Here is an 18,129-nt window from a genome sequence, read left to right as displayed (position 1 = left end):
CACAGTGCTGTAAGGTAGAATCTAGATCAAAACAAATCCTTCTAGTAAAGCTAGTAGCCAGTCGAGTTTGGGGATGGAGTCGTTATGTAATAGTGGAATGAGGCTGGATCCATCCATCCATCCTTTTATTTTATAAGACATTTAGCCATTTTCATCATTGTTGTTTTTGTTCTGTTTGATTTTAGTTTCCGTTGTCTTTCTGTTTTTCTTTCTGTTTCTGTTCCACTGTTCCTCATTGGATCACAGCCCAGAGATGTGATTGGCCTTGCCTTGCAGAGCTCGACGCTGATTCGCTGAGGGCTGCCACACCCACACAGCAGGCCCCTTGATCTCTAAGGGGGAGGGGCACTCCAAGGGGTCAGGCTGAGGCTGAAGGTGACAAATACCCCAAATACTGTGACGGTAGAATAAAGGCAAAATCTTTATTTTATTTTTGCATCTGTTTTAAAGAAGCACAATGGAAATAAGTCAGTGACTTTATTGTGTTATCCTTGATGTGTGTGTTTAAATATTTAAATTTAAATTATTTATATTTAAATGTATCATTGCCCAGATCATACAGCTTTCTGGGTTATTATACAGCTATACCGATTATTAACAAATGGGATGTCCTCAACTAAAATAATTGAGCTAGCTAGAATCTGATGGAATCGTGTGTAATATACAGGTCATACGGAGTCCTGGAGACTCAGGAGCCCTTGAACCACATAACCCAGAGATGACTCATCATGAGCCATGAGTCCAGTGGTGAGTTCCATGCCGATAGCTTCATCGCTGTCAACTGGAATGACCAGAGTGCCATTGTACGTAGTATATCAGTTTCCATAGACTGTAGTACCGCCAATGGCCTTAAAATCTAAATAAAGATTTTGCCTTTGTTAGAATCCCCCCTCTATCTGTGACTGGTCTGGTCAGCTTTGGATGTTGTGTTCTTTGCAGTGAGTTTGACCAGTATGGTCTGGTTGGCTGGTTGGAGGTGCCTTCACATGTTTTTACTGTGTACCACTGTTTTCCCTTTGTTAAGGAACTGGTGCTCTCTCTCTTCCCAGTCTCACCACCTGAACAATGGCAGTGTGAGAGATCGGGCCAAACTTTTTGTGTTTGCCGTTCTAAGAACTATTAGATGGACATCTGTAACGTTGAATCAATGAGATACTGTGTAGTACCATTTAGTCACGTCAGGTCAATTCTATTTCAATTCAGGAAGTGAACGGAAATTACTAATGATGAAAGTTGACATTGGAATTTCAGTTTACTTCCTAAATTGACTGAAAAACATTGCTCTCCTCTCTTCACTATATGCCTACTGGTTCTGCTTTCCAGACTCATGGCGCTCCGACCCCAATTGTGTCTGAGATACAACAGGAAGTGGCTACTGTACAGGCCTACTGGTCACAGCAGCTCCCCTTCATCTTCTAATGACAGGCATTGCCTCCTTGAGGTTACCTCATCATTTCTTAACACCCCTCCCTCGCTTCTATACAGTGCTGCCTATTGATCACCAGACTCTGCTGTTAATGATGACTCTGCAAAAGCTCCCTTTCCACTGAGTGTCTAACCTGATGCTTGAACTTAGTACCAAGGTTCCTAGTCCATTTCCATAAGGCTAAAACAGAGCTTATTTAAGAATGCTGAGAGTCTGAGGCACAGCTCTGGGCTAAGCACTTACTGAGTGGTCCAATACATTATTATCTAGCTATATTACAAAACCTCTGAGATGGAAGCAATTCATTTGTCGACTGTCGGAATGTTGCCTTTCTATAAGTGATAAATGTGAAGAATGATGACTAATCAATATTTAAAGTGTCAAGCTTAGGTGAATTCTTTGTGTTGATTACAGAAAAGTCACTGCTGTAAACTTTTCTTTTTGGCTAGTGTTATCCCCCAAAATCATGTTTGCAAGTACAAATAAAACCTGATCAACGCTCATGAATCTTAAAAAAAGAAATATATCCAAATAAAAGAACTCGGGCCCCGTGACTGAGTGGCAGCTGCGGTACTGTGTGTGAGAGTGGGGGAGCAAGGTGGAGCTATTACCAGTATTACTTACCCCTGACAAATCCTCTCAGTACTTCACAAGTGCATAGCTTAGGGGTTGATTAGGTGTTGGGCCATTGTGTGTGAGAGTGGGGGAGATGCACCCGTTTCTTTGAGGTTGTGTGTTGTTACCTGTTCCTGTGTGTAACTCTACTGTACTCAGTGTCTCTCCAGTGGTCCTTTAAGTGCCATCCAGTGCCAAATAACTAATGTGTCCAATCTCCCCTTAACCCTCTATCCCAGCCCTTTACTACTGTCAGTGTGTGGTTAACTGTATGAATTGTATGTGCCTCCTATTTGATTCTAATGCTGTCTGAATATGATAAGGAGATTTTTGGCAAATCAAAATGACGTACATGTACATATTTACCTGTATTCTTTCTCTTAGGTTCCGTTAAGTTTGTCTGTCTTAAATTATATGGGATATTATGCCTCAGCCGAGAGCGACAGACATGGAGAGACAATGTTAGAGGGGCCAGGGTAAGGTTCTACAAGTCTGTTGGGTTTTTATATTAACTTCTACAGGTTGTAACCTCTCTCCTTTCCTCCCTCCCCTCCTCCTCCTCCTTCCCGGTCCCCTTCGTTCGCCTGTCTGTATCTGTACTGAATCAGTCGTGTGCTGTGGCAAAACATTTTGGCCTATTTTTCCCTTCCTTTGAGTCTTATGTATTTCTCTTTCTCCTCTCTCTCTCTCTCTCTCTCTCTCAACCACAAGTTTCTTTGCAGGTACAAAGGAGTTTGTCAAGTCTCGTCCAACTGCCCTAAAATAACAGAAACAAACCCCTCCTCCTGCGGCCTACCTACTACTGCTACTAAAACACTACGCACATAAAACCTATACTAAACATTGACCTTCTCTCTCAATGTATATACATATATAAATGCAATATTATACATGTATATACATACATATAGATTTATGTGTGTATGTCAAGCAACTCTCTCCCACCCATGCCAGCCCTATTGCTCCAAGGGCTCTCGTCTGAGTCTCTCTTCTACTTTTAGAGAATATTCTCACTACTTCTAACAGTTTGGAACTCTTTTGCTTCTCTGTTTGTGTGTAGGTGTCTATAATCAGTCTGGTAGCTAATGCACTGGGCTACTCGGATCTAGGTCCTATTAAATCACTAAGGACACTAAGGGCCTTGAGACCCCTCAGAGCCTTGTCACGTTTTGAAGGGATGAGGGTAAGATCCTAAAGCTAAGCAGCTGATRCTTACGCATGCCCATTCAACAGTTTATTAAAGCATGCTAGAAACTGAAATATTTTCCAAAAGTAACCAAACTCAATTTTTTTTTAATGACAAAAAATGATACATTTATTTATTGGGAGATTTTTTGTATAGAAACTTGAAGAAAATAGTCAAGACAAGAAGTCACCTTTTCATGCTCACAAATCCTGTACCATACTTTACACATACAATTTATATATAGATATATATATATACGCACACGTCATGATGCAGCTGGAAGTGTAAAGTAATGTTAAATATTAATGCTACAAAGTTATACAGTATTACCAGCAGAAACTATTTCCCTGGTTTCAATTGAATAAAAAAAAATATAAATACTAATTCATATTTTCAGTATTACTGCCATGTACAGAAAGAAAATAACAAAAAATAGTGAACTAGAGGGATATGTCACAAAGCTGCCTCATCACATAAAAACTAGAAAAATTAACTATTATTTATTTATTTTTTGTTTTTTATGATTGGCTCGAGGGATAAGATCAAATTAATACTAGTCAACACTACATGTCAACAAAGCCAAACTACATACCATTTCATAGAACATTTGAATCAACAATTGGCTGTTCATTTGGCCTGATTCTCAATCTCTGCTTTAAATCGAGAAGCCCCCTCCCCCCTACCACCACCTGTCCCCAGTTCCCCTAACCTACCCCAACTCTCACCCCAACCACTATACTCACCCTATCATTTAACACATCTATCTGGCACAGAGAACAACCAGTAGGAACCAGGTACCTGGTGGTAAAGACAGGTTACAACTGGTTGTTGTCACCCGTAGTCCCTCTTTCTCTCTATCACATGTAGTCCCTTTCTATCTCCCTATCCTTGGATTGGTTGCGTTGTCGTCTAGTTTGAGCTTACCACCCTCTCCACCCTCACCCTCTCCTGAAGCCTCGTATGTAAGTGCAGCACTGTGCAGCACCCCCTTACCTCTACCCCTGCCTCTCCTCCTAACCTTCCACTGCGCACTCCATCTTTGCCAAGTAGATCTGCTGGGCCTGCAGCAGGTCTCAGTCTGTCTGCTCCTCTCTGTTTCCTGCTTGTCCAGGATCTATCTGCATCATCAGGGACTGAGAAAGAACCACACATACACTCCACACTCACATTGTTGTGGGTTTGAGAAGATAATATTTTCTAGGCTTCTGCCTGTGTCATTGTGATTATCACTTTGTGTGATGTTAAATGGCTGAGATGTTAAATGGCTGAATCGCAGAGGTCAGTTAAGTCATGTCAGTTAGTCCAATGTAGACCAGGGGCTTGAAACTCACGGCCCATTGGCCAGATGTGGCCCGAGAGCCGATTTAATGTAAATGCAGACCAGATTCAGTATGTTAGCTTTTTCGTCTTCTTCTTGACCCTAAGGCAGAAGCTTAGGAAATATGCTGATAGGCTGCCATCTCACCTAAGGCATTACTACCCCCATGTCATAACACAATATGCTACATAGCAACTATACTGCAGGTCTTATAGAGCTTCCTACTTCCTGCTTCCTGTTGCCTTCCACTCCCACAGGAAGTAAAACTGGGAGGCAACATTGTTTAGCACACTGGAGCTTTCTCTTATATCTCATATTTTCTTATATAATAGGTGTGGGTTGGGTGGCAGGCAGGGCTAATATTATATTAAACTATAAGGACAACACTCGTCTTTCTTAACCCCTAGACAGTCGCAGAGCATTTCCCCCATTCCTCTTCATAATGTCCCAAAAATGACAGACCAGGTGTAGTGGCTTAGACGTGTGCTATGCACTACTGTTACTACGGTACAGGAGAAGTTAGCTAGCTAATCATCAATTTGACTGACATTTCTGTTCATACTGAAGTGCCCATTCATATTAAATATCCAGTGGCTAAATATGAGGATGACATTGCAAAATACGAGCTGATGACATCACAAAACTTTTAGGCCCTGGATAGGCTTTATGGATGTAGGCTACTATACTTATGGCTACTATACTATACTTATGGCTACTACACTTACTTTGTTTGGTTTACTCAGGTATGAGACTAGCATTGGATGAGAAGGGTTTTATTTCTATGGCGGCTAGACTGGTCAAAATTCCAATGTCATTTTTGGGCGAAAAATGATGGTACATTTTTTTAAGGAATGTTGTAGCCAAACATTGCATTGCCCCTATGAATGATCTCATTCATTGGGTGTGTGTAGTAGGAGGTGAGGGTGGCCCAGTAGGCTAATACCTGTAGCAGTGAAATAAAATAAAACACTTTACTTACTCACCTATTCAAGACAATGTCTATGTTCATCAATTGAGTTGCTATTTTGTTTTGAAAACTTGATATTAAAATTGACAAGTCAAAGTAGTAAATAAATTGATAGGGAAGTACGAGAATGGAGAGATGACACCGACAACCATAATAATGAAAAGAGATTCTGGAGAGTTAGAATGTTGAGAACTCTTGTTGACTTGAGCTTCCTGGCTGTGGTCATGGAAGGTTGTGTAATGGTGGAGGCCAATGCAAGTCAACAGCTCTGAGAGAGAGCAGCGTAACACAGCTTTACATTTGAATATATTGCACTGCTTAACATGCAATGATGCAATGGGCTGTTCCTACCTACCTGACTGCCTATGTTCATTTGTTAAATGCTATATCTTTAATTATGCTGCTTTCTAGCCTCATTTTTTTACTTTTGGAGCAATGCAATGTACTGTACAAGCATGACACAGTCGCCAAGTCACCCTTACAACTGTCCTACTATATATTTTCTAATGAGCTTGCTCTCTAGTCTTTGGTTGCATTTTCAATGTTTAGTTCTAAAACATTTTTTATATTATTAACTTTAAATGTAAAAAACAAACAAAACAATACCTTCCAGCTGCAGCATGTAAAAAATGTGCAGCAGACACGTTAGCAGGAAACGTCATGAGTTACAGACCAATCACACAGAGACCTTAGAACCATGGAACCTTAGAATTGAGTTCTGAGAACCTTAAAACAGATGTCTGAGTTCTTAGAACAGAGGGACTGAATTCTAACTCTACACCATCTATTCCTGACTGGTCTTGGTTTGTGTCAGAAGGTACACAAGTGTCAAATCCACTTGTCAGGTAGATATGTAACGTAAAGACGAGCAACATTTTGGGCGGTTATCTCTTTATCTCTCTATCCAAAACATTTCTCTATCTGTTTATTTATCGATTTGAACGGTTCTTGAGATTGCACAACAATGCCATCCATGTAACAACACGCATGTACTCTAATTGCCGATGCACATTATGCACTTTTGAAAGCCATTTTCCCTCTGCTTTGAGAATATATTTATAATATATGATATATACAGGTATATATTATATATGATATAAGGCATGGCCAATTTGATTATATAAGGCATGGCTAATATTACCTTGAATCTTTGAAAACAAGTTAAATTATACTACCTCAGTAGGAGCAAGTAGTTCATTCTCTCAGCATGTGCAGTGATATGTGTTCTCTTATGGGAAAGGTGGGAGGTGTGATGTTAGTGAGATGATGCGGCATACTGCTAACTCTTTACGCATCGTGATCGTTCCTCTCAAAAGGTAGCTTTTCCTTCACAGCTATTTAATTTTTTTCACAATAGATTCTTACATGTATTATTAGAGGTCCAAGAACAAGCCTTTCAGCTATTTCAGTAAGCTATTTTTATAATATTTTTATAATACTCACACAGAAAGAAGTTGGCACCCAACTACCTGAAGCGTCCATTCTGGCCATATGGTGTTTATCCAACCCCCGTGCCATAGCAGCCAGTTAGCAGCCAGTAGCTCCATATGCCATAATCATTCAAGAGGAACAGTCAAAAGCCTGTAGTTAACACTTCCAATAACATGTAGAAAGAGAGTACCTATGATGTCATCATTTACATGTTAACCTCTAAGAGAAGAGTTAACCTATATTTTTGGTTAAAATAAAGACATCCACTTATGCTAAGCACTAAAAGCATTCGTAAGTAATATTCCTCCAAGAACCAATGGGTAAATCAATAAATATCCATCATTGACATGACCGTTGAACAGCTCCCAAAATCCCTGACTGTAGCTTTAAATAATCATTGCAATGTCCTGCACGTTGCTGAGAGAATTCTGCTCCTGAAGCTCTCGTTCTGCTCTCTGTCTGCCTGACTGTATGCAAGGAGGGAATATGGCTCCACAAAACAAGTCTGTCTGCTAAAAACAGATGACATGCATGCTTAGCTCAGCTGTGTGCCTGAGAGCTGCTGGTCTGGTCGGCCTGCCTAACACTGTTAGTGAGCTAGTGGTAAACCCCACTATGCACTACCCTCTTAGAAAAAAGGGTTCCCGAAGGGTTCTACTTGGAACCAAAAGGGTTCTACCTCGAACCAACAAGGGTTCTTCAAAGGGTTCTCCTTTGGGGACAGCCGAATGACCCTTTTAAGGTTCTGGATAGTATAGAACGCTGAGCTTAGTGCACGTCAGTGTATGGAAGGCCGGTCTGTCCGGATGCTGGGTAGTGTGGAGATAGAAGCTGTAAAGGAGGATAGGTGTGTGGGGGGGGGGGGGGGGTTGTGGATGTGGGACGTAGTCTATGTGTTGTCCCTCAAATTGCACCCTATTCCCTATATAGTGAACTACTTTTAACCAGAAAGTGGACTACTTTTGTAATATAGTAATGCGCTATACAGTATAGGGAATATGGTGCTATTTAGGATGCACCCTATGGATCAGAATGCTTTCCATTGCATTGTGTTGAAATTATAGTGTTAGTCTGGGTGGAGGGTGTTTAGAGTCTGTTTTATGAAAAGGGACAGAGGGAGGGAGGGTGGTGAATGTTTGGGAAGAGATGAGGCCGCATACTGGTGTGGCAAAACACATGTAGTTCAATTTGTTTGACAGTTATATGCTCACTCTAAAGGAAAGTGCGGCGTTTGTGCGCAGACCCCTTAGGCAATCCTAGCGGTGTGCTCGGTCAGATCAAAGACTATTCGTTCTAATTAGAACAGAGCTGATACTGCTCTTTCACCGTTATACTATATATGATTTTACTAAACTATACTATATTATACTGTAATATACTATATGATACTGTACTACACTATACTATGATAATACTGTAGTATACTGTGCTGTATTACATTATACTATACTGTACTATACTACAATATACACAAACATACTCTAAATTGTACTCTAACTATATTCTTAACCGTACTGTAAACTATACTATACTTTATACAAATATCATAATAACGTTGAAACACAATTTGTTCTATGACTCCAATAATAAAACATGTCAAATTTAATTTTGCTACCACTTTCTGCTATAAGATGCCATAACAGTATGCTGCTGCTCTGATGGGGGTTGATAGGTATCATGGAGTATGTTTTGTCTCTCACACTGTTCTATCCTCCTGTCTCCTCCGTCGGGTCGGGTCTAGGTGGTAGTCAACGCCCTGGTGGGAGCCATCCCCTCCATTATGAATGTGTTGCTGGTTTGCCTCATCTTTTGGCTGATTTTCAGTATCATGGGAGTCAACTTGTTCGCGGGCAAGTACTACTACTGTTTCAACCAGACCTCAGAGGATAACTTTCTTGCCACCGAGGTCAACAACAAGACACAGTGCCTGGCCCTTATTAATCAGAACTTCACTGAGGTCAGGTGGAAGAATGTCAAGATCAACTTTGACAATGTTGGCGCTGGATACCTGGCTCTGCTTCAAGTGGTGAGAATGTCACTTCATCCCCTCTCTCTCTCTCTCACCCCCCCACACACACGTCAGTTCACTGTTTTTAACCTATTTTGTCATGTTGTGTCTACTCTTCTCTCTTCCTTCCATCCTCTTGCACAGTGCTCTGAGGCTCTTCTCTCTCCCTCTATTCCTCTCCTTTATGCGTTTGTCCATTTGTTGGTTCTTTATACTGTTTTCCACATGTCCTCATTTCTTTCCATGTACAAGATCTCCTCCAGGACACACATCAAATTTGGGTTTGAGTTCGACATTTTTAATTTTTCTTCATATGGAAACGAGACGTAACTTTATTTGTGCTTTGAATATTCTAAGTTAATTGGATCTCTTTGCCTCCAAAGGCGACATTCAAAGGCTGGATGGACATCATGTACGCAGCCATAGACTCCAGAAGGGTGGAGGACCAGCCCATCTATGAAGACAACCTCTACATGTACATCTACTTCGTCATCTTCATCATCTTCGGATCCTTCTTCACCCTCAACCTCTTCATCGGTGTCATCATTGACAACTTCAACCAACAGAAGAAAAAGATAAGACCTATTTTCTCTCTTCCTCTTCCTCCGCCTCATCCTCCTCTTTTTGCTAAATCCTATAGCATATTATATACATAATATAAAATTATAATGGCTCAAACATGCTTATAACATGTTATAAAGCATTATACCTGGTCATATGAAAGTATCACAGTTTAATGTAGTTATTTACACTGTTTGCATACGGCTCTGAATGTGTAAAGCAGCTAATGGTATTGTTATCAACGTTTGGCTAATGGCCTAGTGTTGTATTATTGGTTAGGTTTGGGTTGTAACCAAATGTTTGTGTGTCCCTATACTTTGGAGGTCAGGACATCTTCATGACAGAGGAACAGAAGAAGTACTACAACGCCATGAAGAAACTGGGTTCAAAGAAGCCCCAGAAACCCATTCCCAGACCACAGGTTGGCTGTTGCTCTCTGCTTTTATTAGCCTGGCTTTTTTTATGGAGTGATATTGGTGCCAACAGTTTGTTGGCAGTAATATCACTCCATATTTGTTTAGCCAGCTCAACACACAGTATGGGACAAGGCTCGGTCTTTATGGTGTAAAACACTGCCACAAAAGAATGAAATCAGTATTGTCAGTATTTCGTTGTTGACGGAACACTGAATAGTGATATGGAAAGATAACAGAGACTGTCGCCTTGTTGCTAGCGCCTACTCAACTTTGCAGTTTTCTGTTGTTTTCAGTGTTGTTGTTTTTTGTTGCATTATTTGAACTATTCTCATGTGTACTTTTTTATTCTTGTATGTATTTATTTTATATGACTTATACATAACTGCATTGTTGAGGAAGAGCTTGCAAGGAAGCATTTCACTGTACTGTTTACACCTGCTGTATCCTGTGCATGTGACAAATAAACTCTGATTTGATGTTAACACTGAACTATTGATTTCAATCGATAACATATTGATTTCCCTGCGATTAACAAAATGTGTGTGTGTGTGTCGTCGTCGTTGTTGTTGTTGTTGTTGTTGTTGTTGTTGTTGTCTGTGTGTGTGTGTTCTCTGCATGCGTACGTTTCTGTCTGTGTGTGTGTGTGTGTGTGTGTCTTGCTGTTGTCTCCTTGTCTCTACAGAACTATATCCAAGGGTTGGTGTTTGACTTTGTGACCCAGCAAGTGTTCGACATCTCCATTATGATGTTGATCTGCCTCAACATGGTCACCATGATGGTGGAGACAGACGACCAGTCGGATGAGACGGAGAACATCCTCTATTGGGTCAACTTCATCTTCATCGTGGCGTTCACCATCGAGTTCGTACTGAAACTCTTCGCCCTGCGCCACTACTACTTCACCAATGGCTGGAACGTGTTCGACACGGTCGTGGTCATCCTGTCCATCGCGGGTAAGTAGAGTCAGGCTGTGTAAGAAGTGTGAGGCTGTGTAAGTAGAGTGAGGCTGTGTAAGTAGAGTGAGGCTGTGTAAGAAGTGTGAGGCTGTGTCTAGAATGGCACCCGCTTCCTTATGTAGTGCACTACTTATTGACCAGGACGCAGCGAAAAAGTACATTCTGTGAGCACTACATCAAAACGCACTGATTTTTATCCGCAACAAGTCCGTTTTGTGGAAACAATCCGTTGGTGGGAAAATGGCAGATTTTCTTTATGCGGATTGTAGAATATTCGCATGAAATTCTGGAGCCAATTGGATGGAAACGTAACTATAATTCCAAAAATCGTAGAAGGGAAGAGACATTTTGAAGGTAGACACTGGGAGTCATTTCTGCTGACTGTGTGCTCTGTCTTGTCTACCTTCTCCCTCCACAGGCATGTTCCTGGCTGACATCATTGAGAAGTACTTCGTTTCGCCAACCCTTTTCAGGGTTATCCGATTGGCTCGAATCGGCCGCATCCTGCGTCTGATCAAAGGAGCCAAGGGCATACGGACTTTACTCTTCGCCTTGATGATGTCACTTCCAGCCCTGTTCAACATCGGCCTCCTGCTCTTCCTGGTCATGTTCATTTTCAGCATCTTCGGAATGTCCAACTTCGGCTACGTCAAACACGGGGCCGGGATAGACGACATGTATAACTTTGAGACCTTCGGGAACAGCATGATCTGCTTATTCATGATCACCACGTCTGCAGGCTGGGATGGTCTCTTGCTCCCCATCCTCAACTACCCTCCTGACTGTGACCCAACCATGGAGAACCCAGGTGCACCGTCTACAGGCAACTGCGGCAACCCCTCAGTTGGCATATTTTTCTTTGTCATGTATATCATTATTTCCTTCCTTGTCGTAGTCAATATGTACATCGCCATCATCTTAGAGAATTTCAGTGTAGCGACAGAAGAGAGCGCCGACCCGCTCAGTGAAGACGACTTCGAGACCTTCTATGAAATCTGGGAGAAATTCGACCCCTCTGCTTCCCAGTTCATCACCTTCSKAAAACTGGGTGACTTRGCKGACACCCTYGAGCACCCTRTCCGCGTTCCCAAACCCAACACCATCGAGCTGATCGCCATGGACATGCCCATGGTCAGCGGCGACCGCATCCACTGCCTGGACATCCTGTTTGCCTTCACCAAGCGTGTGCTGGGAGACAGTGGGGAGCTGGACATGCTACGCACGCAGATGGAGGAGCGCTTTGTGGCGGCTAACCCCTCCAAGGTCTCATACGAGCCCATCACTTCTACACTGCGCCGGCGCCAGGAGGACGTATCCGCACGGTGCATCCAGAAAGCCTACCGCGCTCACTTGCTTAAACGGGGCTTCATCTGCAAGCGCAGGCCCAAGACCAAGCTGGAGAATGGTGGGACCAACAACGAGGAGAAGAAAGAGAGTACACCCTCCACCGCCTCTCTTCCCTCCTACGACAGCGTAACCAAACCTGACAAGGAGAAACAGGAGGAGAACGAGGGAGAGAGGAAAGAGAAGGACAGAAACCAAAAAGATGAGCGGGAATCGAAGTGTTAGTTAGGGTTCAGTGACTGTCATTAGCAAATTAAGACACACAACGAGAACAGACTCTGAGCCCAACAAACAGACAACTGTATAAAAAGATCATTTGCAAGTTAAAAAAAAATGTACGAAAACGATATAAAAAAACATGTTTACGGACTTAAATTCAATACAAAATGAAGGATCGAGATTCGTCGTTGGATACTTAGGGTCGGTTGAAGAAAACCACCGATGGCGATGTACATGTTGCCCACGATAAGGATTTAGTTAGGACACCATCATTATCACAAAAGGATTTTACTGCCTAATGATGAATTTCTTCTTTATATCTTGGAAATAATGTGAGGAAGAACCATGATAATATAATTAATTATCAATAATAACTCAATAATAATAAAAGTGTGCCCACCATTGACATACTACATATTACATATATGTTGGGTATCGTCGGGAAAAAAGGGACAGAAACCCCTGCAAACAAAATGGAGGGAGATTTACTGGAGCAAATAGTCTCTTACTGCCACCACCCTGTGTGGACGAGCCCCTGCAGCGAAAGGTCCACCACTATGGGAGCACCCCAGGAGTGGAACGGAACGGAACACTACAGAACCCTCTAGAACTGTTCTACCACGCAGTCTGACTGGGCCTCTGTAACATCCAGTTCCTGTACCGTCCTTCTTATCAAGGAAACACATACAATAATCAACATCTAAGCAAGTTTTAAATACGAAGAATGAAAGATTAGAGAAAGAAAGGAAAAAACCCAGAACAGTAGACAAAGGGTTTTTACTTTTCGTTTGTTTGTGCTGAATATACTTGCGTCTTTACATTATTTGAGCAGCAAAAAAAAGAACAAATAACATTTAGCCCATGTCACATTTGCCTCTTTTCATCTTCTCTCTCTTTGTTATACCGACATAATGGAAAATACATTTTCTACATGAGCTTTCACACTGTCACACTGGGTAGGGGGCATTAGTCAGCGTTTAGACTTGGGCTGAAGAAGGGCGGGGACTCGCTCTGACCGACCGAGTCTCAGATAACTAATAATTATTGTGCTCGTTCAATGCATAGAAATGACTTGCATGAAGGCATGTTTTGATCAGGAATCATGCATGACGTAATCATAGTCCACAAGACACTAATTCTCTGACCACTACAATGGCTTGACCATACGTTTGAGGCCGTCCACTGGAAAAATGTATATGAGAACTATAACTGGGAAATGATTTATATATATATATATATATACATCTACATATACAATATTGAAGGAATAAAGTGGTATGACCTACCCTTTATTATAATGTTGCTTTTCAACTGCCAGACCAATCTTTTTATGAAGCCCGTTGGGATTTTAACAGGGGATGTAGTGAGGCACTCAGAGGCAAAGTTTTATTCAGGCACATTTATGAAAAATAGAAACTAGAAGGGTTTTTTGCTGCTCTGTTTGTACTGAGAGGGATAGGGAAAGTTACTGCTGAGTTGTACCAAGAGTATATCTTCAGAATGAGGATGCACAGATTTAGAAAAAAACTTTTCAGACCATTCTAAAGAAACCAAATCTGGGGCTTAGCAACATACCTTGATTTACCTTTTTACATCCAACGGTTACCACCCTTGCCTGTGTTACTATGGTTACCAGTCTTAGCTGTGTTACTACGGCTACTCCCCTTACCTGTGGTCTCCAACCAACTCCTTCTTGTTGTTGTTGCTGTGGCAGTACGAACAGGCAATGTTTGATGCCATATCCTGTATAGCCATATCCTTTACAGATTTGTGTGTAGCGAGCTCAAGTGTCAGTTGAAATGTTTAATTCTCCTCCAATGCTTTGTCTATCTGTGGACAGAGAAGAGAGAGTGTCATCTGTAGGGGAGATGTAACAGATTTTGAAACAGCTGTTTGAAATGTACTAAAGATATAGCGATGCTTCCATAGATTCGTTCTTCTTTTCATATCTGTTTTATCCACTTCTGTCCTCTGTCACTCAGTTAGTTCCCTTAGAATATTGTTCACTGTGACCCAGTGGTACATCAATGGCCTTTTCCAGACACTTTGAGTTGCCAGCTCTGAAGTAAATAGATGTCCTTCTCTGAATCTGATGTCCTTCTTGCAGTGCAATCATTCTCAGAAGAAAGTTTGAATTTTCGAGCAGTGAGAATGTATGTGGCGTAGCCATCTATAAAGCAGCATAGATGCATACTGTAGAAGTAACATAGAGGACAGATAGAGGGTACATAGAGCAGCTGCAGCAAGACATGCTCAGTCACTCCTGGCATGATGTGCTGTAGGACTAAAAGACGGTCGGCCATGGAAGGTTTGTAGAGAATAAAAACAGATCTGATTTGATAGGCTTAATTAGGGAGCTGGAGGATGGTATAACAATGGACCAATGGAGAGACTCGACAGATCCTCTCCCGGACCCTCCACAGTTTCTAGACTGACTGCCATGAATGAAAATGATCAGAGAAAGTAAAGATGGCGAGCCAGAGCAGCAGGGAGAATAGTGATTTTGTCTTCTTAGGAGTGAGTGCTGAAAGTCCCATGTTTGTCAGTGTATCATTGCGCTTTGTGGGACCGCTTCAACACTGTTTGTAGTGTATGGATGTTGGACCCAGGCTTGCATCATCATGTCATATGCTAGCAGGCTATTCTTTTATTGGTCACCTGCTGTATGTTTGATAAATGAAAAATCTGCCTGGGGATAAGCTCAAAGTGGCGTGAACCGTCCAACCGTAGTTTCTCACAGATTGTCTCTGTCTCTTCAGAATAAGAGTCTGTTAGACTTCTATCAGATAGGCCTTGTATGATCAACTCGTATCAACTCATGGTAAGTTGATTCATGATTCACAGTAGAATCGTGCCTTTAAGAACACGTGAGGCGTTTTTAAAGGCAGTTTGAAGCTACTACGACTCAGAGGAAACAAGATGAGCGAGCGAGCGCTAGGCCAGGCCAGGCCAGCGTAGGCCGAACCAACGATACGAGTCAGATCTCTGTGAGTGACAGGCAGGTTAGACAAGATGAGACATAATATTAACACTTCCTCTTTAAGGTGTCTGCTGTTAGTTTTTTTACACAGGCGTGATGGTCGGTCCTCTATACAAACAAACACACAAACAAACGGATGCCTGGTTGGACAACAACCTGGTATCTACGGACACACCATTAAAGCCATTGTGGTGTGTTGATTGAACACTGCCTGTACCCGTACCTGATATCCCCATGTCCTGTCTATTATAATACTATCTAGAGGACTGTTTACAATATGAAGACATGTCTCCAGATAACGATAACGTCTGTTTGGCTGCTGCACACTTAAAACCAAATACATTCCCGATTGATCGTTCACTGACGATACAACCATAAGAGCAAACAATGCCATCCAATTTTAACCCGTGTTCATTTTGGATGTGATGTTTTAGATGAGTGATGCATTGATCATTGAACTTACTTGGAGAGAAAAAAAATGAACAAAAATAAGAAATATATGTACAGTGGAGGCTATGGTGGCACAATCACTGAAAAGGAAGGAACTTTTTGAGAGAAACTATAAATAATGTATTATATTCTTTTATTTTATCGGCATGCTTTGTTGTGTTTTTTGTAAATACGGAATTTTAAAAAGTTACCACTAATAATGTAAAATGAAACAATAACAGTATAGAATGGCTTCCAGCTATGCCCTTTGTCACATTTGTTACCTTTTGGATTTTTTGAGACACTTTTCACTTTGTTGACGGAAATTGAATGAAATATAGATATTATATAATACAAAAATATATATACATGTATACATATATATGTCTATATGTATATACATATTACAAAAGAACACTGTTTGTTTGTCACATTTGATTTATGTGCAACATGTTCAGTGGATGTCTAAAACTGGTTGGTTTCCAGCACCCTACTGTATGTGTTGGGAAATAGCTCATACAATGTCACTGGAGCTGCTGCCATGGATTGTAGCCTGATATGATTAGAGGTTTATGCTACCAGCACATTTCTCACATTCTACTGCAAACTTTTCATAACTTTTTTAACCTTCACTTAACAAACACAAACACATACACAGAATAGACACACACACACACACACACACACACACACACACACACACACACACACACACACACACACACACACACACACACACACACACACACACACACACACACACACATTCAAATTGACACACAACTATTCACTCACCAACCTAACTAATCAGTCATTTGTCCCAACAAGGTTGGATGTGACTGCCTCTTCCAGTGAAGATGGAGTATGTCTATCCCAACCAAGGCATAGTCGATCTGTCTATAGATACGTCCAACGCTCTAGTACCTATCTATCTATACATAAGGTCTAGCAGGCCAATCTATCGTTACATGTCAATGTAAATGTATCTATCCACACCTACATCCACAAAGCCTATTAGGAGTAACTACCCACACATAAATACAGCCACACAACATCAGTACTGTTACAGTTCAACATTTCAATGTCTGATCATTTGTGCTTCAATCGTCTCTCACTTTTACTTTGAATGGTTTGTTTCTAATCTAGTGTTTATCTCCACTCATTGGCATGTGCCTTTTTCTGCTTTTTTCTGTGATTTTTGGGAAGATGATGATACCACACTTAAATGTTCAAAACTGTGTAAGGAGGGAACAGGTGAGGGTGGGGTGGTCGTTGAGTTGAAACGTATGGAGCACAACGTATATCGGGGACTCGAGGCTACAGCACGACACCGTCTGTCCGTACCATACGACGCGAGGAGTCAGAAATTATACTGCCGAGGATCAGATCATCCTAACAACTATTACAAGCGAGAAAACAAACTAACACCCCACCTCTTCTCTTTTAGATAGACTTCAACAATGTGATGTTACCTAACAAAACAGCTCAAACTCAAAATGTTATGTTTCTTGTGCTTATGTGTGTCACCCACTTCTATCGCTTGTGAAAAAGCAGCTTGCCTTCTATATTTCTGTTCTTTCCATCTGAAATTTATTTTTGTATCAATATTGAATTAATTAAATTACGGGACTCTGTTTTCTTTTTTCTTTCTTTTTTTTTGGCATGGATTTATTACAGGCTTTTTTCTTTTTTTGCTGAAAAATAATTAAAAAGTGCTTTTCAAACTGTTGTTTATCATTTGAACACCGTGATATAAAACAGGATATATACAGTAAGATGGTAGTGATGCACAACCACTTGGACTCTTAGTAAGAACTTATGAAAGATTGTCTTCATTTGAGCACGAACCTTTTTATTACCAATAAAGCAGCCTTCCAGTTACAAACTGTATTGTCTGTGGGTTATTTTTAACTATAGATCAAGATTCAGAATATCAGTATTCTACAGTACAGAAGATTTCTACAATATTGTGACTTATTAAAGCAATTGGTTGAGATTTCAAAATATTTCCACATGCAGTGTCTTCGGAAAGTATTCAATATTCCACATTTTGTTACGTTACAGCCATATACCAAAATTGATTAAATAGTTTTTTTCCCTCATCAATATACACACAATACCAAATAATGAGACAGCAAAAACAGGGTTTTTATAATTTATATAAAAAATAAAAAACTGAAATATAACATTTACATAAGTATTCAGACCCTTTACTCAGTACTTTGTTGAAGCATCTATGGCAGTGACTACAGCTTCAAGTCTTCTTGGGTATG

At 41.0% G+C, this 18,129-nt stretch overlaps 1 protein-coding gene across 1 annotated transcript in view; it reads left to right on the top strand.

The window, feature by feature from the left end:
• LOC111977092 (sodium channel protein type 8 subunit alpha-like) overlaps nt 1–17,741 on the top strand; it is a 62,408-nt gene extending 44,667 nt beyond the window's left edge. The window contains 6 exon segments of the mRNA XM_070448079.1: nt 3,102–3,224; nt 8,685–8,969; nt 9,335–9,526; nt 9,829–9,933; nt 10,611–10,881; nt 11,303–17,741. Coding sequence (XP_070304180.1) covers nt 3,102–3,224; nt 8,685–8,969; nt 9,335–9,526; nt 9,829–9,933; nt 10,611–10,881; nt 11,303–12,453 — 2,127 coding nt within the window. The 3' untranslated portion in view covers nt 12,454–17,741.
• Nucleotides 17,742–18,129: the final 388 nt, after the last annotated feature.

The sequence above is a fragment of the Salvelinus sp. IW2-2015 genome, linkage group LG17, assembly GCF_002910315.2.
Source record: "Salvelinus sp. IW2-2015 linkage group LG17, ASM291031v2, whole genome shotgun sequence".
In the NCBI taxonomy this organism is placed as follows: domain Eukaryota; kingdom Metazoa; phylum Chordata; class Actinopteri; order Salmoniformes; family Salmonidae; genus Salvelinus; species Salvelinus sp. IW2-2015.
The sequence above is the reverse complement of the archived record's forward strand: the minus strand, read 5'-3'. Positions and strand labels throughout refer to the sequence as shown.